Below are 3,053 nucleotides of genomic sequence, written 5' to 3'. Positions count from 1 at the left end.
AAAACTTGAATTCATAAAATTAATTTTGAAACACTTTGCAAAACATGTACTACAGAATCTTTTCTGAATGAATCTTAAAATAATTGTTATTCTCCTTTTTACTCCATGTTAACATGTACATCCACACAAAGTAAACTTCCCAGAACAAATGCAGAGAATAAATGTCAAATGTGTGGAAGTTATCATAATAATTCATACTTTGATTCCCTAACATAAGCACATACAAGACACCAATGTATTTCATACAATGACACTTCTCAAACATCTTCCTCACCTCCACCACACCCACACATCTTTTAGTCATGGACCTATATAACTTTACTGCAAATGCTGGTCACCATATTACAACACAAAATTTAACAGTGGATAGTTTTCACTTTGAATCAGTTAAAAGCATGATACAGTTGTTCACCGATAAATTTATTTAACATATAAAAAGTTGCATATAAACTATTAGGCTCAAAGGAGAACATAAACATTTTTTGCTTGGGGAAAATACTGATAGTCATCATTTCTCAATCTATTTATTTTTACGTACGCCAGGAACTACAGAGTTCAGCTTTTAATAATATAAGCTTTGTACAAAGTGAACTCTGTATTTACCTTTAATTTACTGCACTTTTTCACAAAGAAGGAAAAAAAATAAGCATAGTTTCATGTTTACATGCAAATAAAACTTTAATCCCAGTGTGGGAAAAATAAATAAATAAACAGATTTTAAATATAATTCTGATTCAGACCATTTAAACAAACATCTCATACAATAGAAGAGTGTTTGCTATTGAGAATGTTTGTACGGCCGCACAAAGGATCACTGTTATGGCCACAAATTATTGTTACCTAAGCATCTTTGTGTACCAGATGTGAGAAAAACGTTAGTGTACAGAACAAGGCAATAAGTAAAAATCTTGTCTGTAATGTTCTTCACAATGAGAAAATATATTGAGGTGTGTACAGTACATGTTTGACAGTACCGTAACAAAAACAGACGCTTACTTTTGTATGCACATGAACCTGTTAAACTCTCAACCAAAAACGGCAAAAGCAATGAAGAGATTTTAGTACTATCTTCTACACCAGTATATATACAGACTGACTGAATAATTCCACAGTACAGTACTAAAAATAAAAAAAAACACACACACACACAAACGCTGTGATTCACTGCACAGAGTGCATGCCACCCATTCATTACGCTTTTTCTTCTTTCTCTTTATTGTATCGTTCAAGCTCTTTTAGAAATTGTGCTTTCGGCTTCATTACATTCGGTCTATCACCACGACATTTGGGGCAAAACCATTTACCTTTGGGCTTTGTAGCAAGAGCAACACATGAGAAATGAAACCACTCTATCGGACAGAGGTCATTATCACAGAGGATCATCTCACCATACGATATTTGGTCACACAAACAATATGTTGGTTCATCGGGGTCGATGGCCAGTTCATCATCTTGGGGCGGGGTATCTTCACGCTGTTGTTGTACTTGCTGTTGGGACTGTCGCGATTTACGTTTTTTCTTTTTGCTTGTACTGTTACCTTTTTTACTGTTGCAAGTTGCGTTGCTAGACGTATTTCCTCCACCCGTACTGCTTCGCGTTGCTGCAGGTTCCGGGACCGAAACTTCTGATGTGTTAACAATATCCAAACCTGTGACACTTTCAGTTAACGTACGTCTAGCGCGTTTAGACTGTCGTTCCCCAGCCCCTGTACTTGTGCTACCACCGCCTGCCACACTGCTGGAACTACCGTGATGATTGTGAGTTTCGCGATTAGGCTCATGATTTTCCTGATCTTTCCGAAAATCTAGATTTCTATAGTCCAGATCTAATTGTCGAGATTTATTTTCAATTAGATCTTGTATTTGTTGGACTATCTGTAATTTTTCATCGCCCACTTCCTGAGCAGCAATTAAAGACTGTTGTATCCTAAGCAAATTACGCCGCCTGGCACTGGAATCTCCTTCCGAACGCGAGGATTCCTGATGTTGTTCCACTTCTTTCAAATAAGCCTGATACGTTACATCCAGCTCTCTCATACGAGAAATCAGCCTCTGTAAATCGTCCGGAAGGTTTTCCACACAATCCAGGTAATTCTCTACGTAAGTAGCGGAATATAATGCTTCAACAGCAGCTTGATTCAACATACTTACAAAACTAACTACCCACTAACACCGCTGTCTTAATACGACACAACCATTGACTGCCATCAATGACAACAACCACATTCAAGAACAAGAATAGACTGTGCCAAAGATCTCACTGTAAAGATGGCACCAAATCCTGGACAGTAAACGAAATGTCTTAAATGTTTACGTCGTAGATACTAGAAATACATGTGTATTACATTTGTGATTTGACAAAAAACGCGCATATGACATAATATTTTCTTATAATCACTACTATGAATTAAAAATAATTTTATTGTGAAAAAAATGAGAAAAGCCTTTTGCTATATCGTTGGCTCTCTCTCATAATTTCTGAAAAGTCAAAGTAATACCGCAAAATAGCAACAAAGTACGATGAGCGGGAGAATTGAATGTGGGCCGAGTTATTACAGTTTGCATTTCGATATGTAAATGATTTAAAAGAGAAAGCATATCTATAAGATATTAAAAGATATGTTTTCACTGAATAAAACATTCATAGCAACAAGCTATAAGTATAGACTTCTACATTTACACTCCGCAAACCTCTTTGAGGCATGTGGTGAAGGGTTCTTCCCATTGCACTCTAACGAAAACCGAGATAAAAAGGACTAAGAAATGAACCGCTGTCCTACAACGAGTATTGACTAAGACAGCGGCTACACAATGGAGCCAACATTCACTTGAATTCGGATAGGACTAATGTCAACATGTCTGGCGTACAGATCGTGGCCATTGAGCATGAATAATTACATTTACCCATTACAAAACAAAAAAAGGAAACCACACAAAAAATTCTATAGCTATATCACTTCACACATACTGAAATCAGCAAGTTCTAAATAAGGTATAAGCTATCATAAGCTATAAATAAAATTCTACCAGCTTGATTTTATTTATCATTTTTG

The 3,053-nt window shown here is 36.2% G+C and overlaps 1 protein-coding gene across 1 annotated transcript; it reads right to left on the bottom strand.

The window, feature by feature from the left end:
• Window positions 1-399: 399 nt before the first annotated feature.
• LOC126336394 (inhibitor of growth protein 1) lies at window positions 400-2,533 on the bottom strand. Its single transcript, XM_050000074.1, has one exon. It carries the CDS (start codon window positions 2,143-2,145, stop codon window positions 1,192-1,194), a length of 954 nt encoding a protein of 317 aa, XP_049856031.1. The 5' UTR covers window positions 2,146-2,533; the 3' UTR covers window positions 400-1,191.
• Between the last annotated feature and the right edge of the window lie 520 nt (window positions 2,534-3,053).

This window comes from Schistocerca gregaria, chromosome 1 (genome assembly GCF_023897955.1).
Source record: "Schistocerca gregaria isolate iqSchGreg1 chromosome 1, iqSchGreg1.2, whole genome shotgun sequence".
NCBI lineage: Eukaryota > Metazoa > Arthropoda > Insecta > Orthoptera > Acrididae > Schistocerca > Schistocerca gregaria.
The sequence above is the reverse complement of the archived record's forward strand: the minus strand, read 5'-3'. Positions and strand labels throughout refer to the sequence as shown.

What these genes read in the sequence shown, in the direction of transcription:
- LOC126336394 (XM_050000074.1), bottom strand. Translation starts at nt 2,145, where the DNA reads ATGTTGAATCAAGCTGCTGTTGAAGCATTATATTCCGCTACTTACGTA.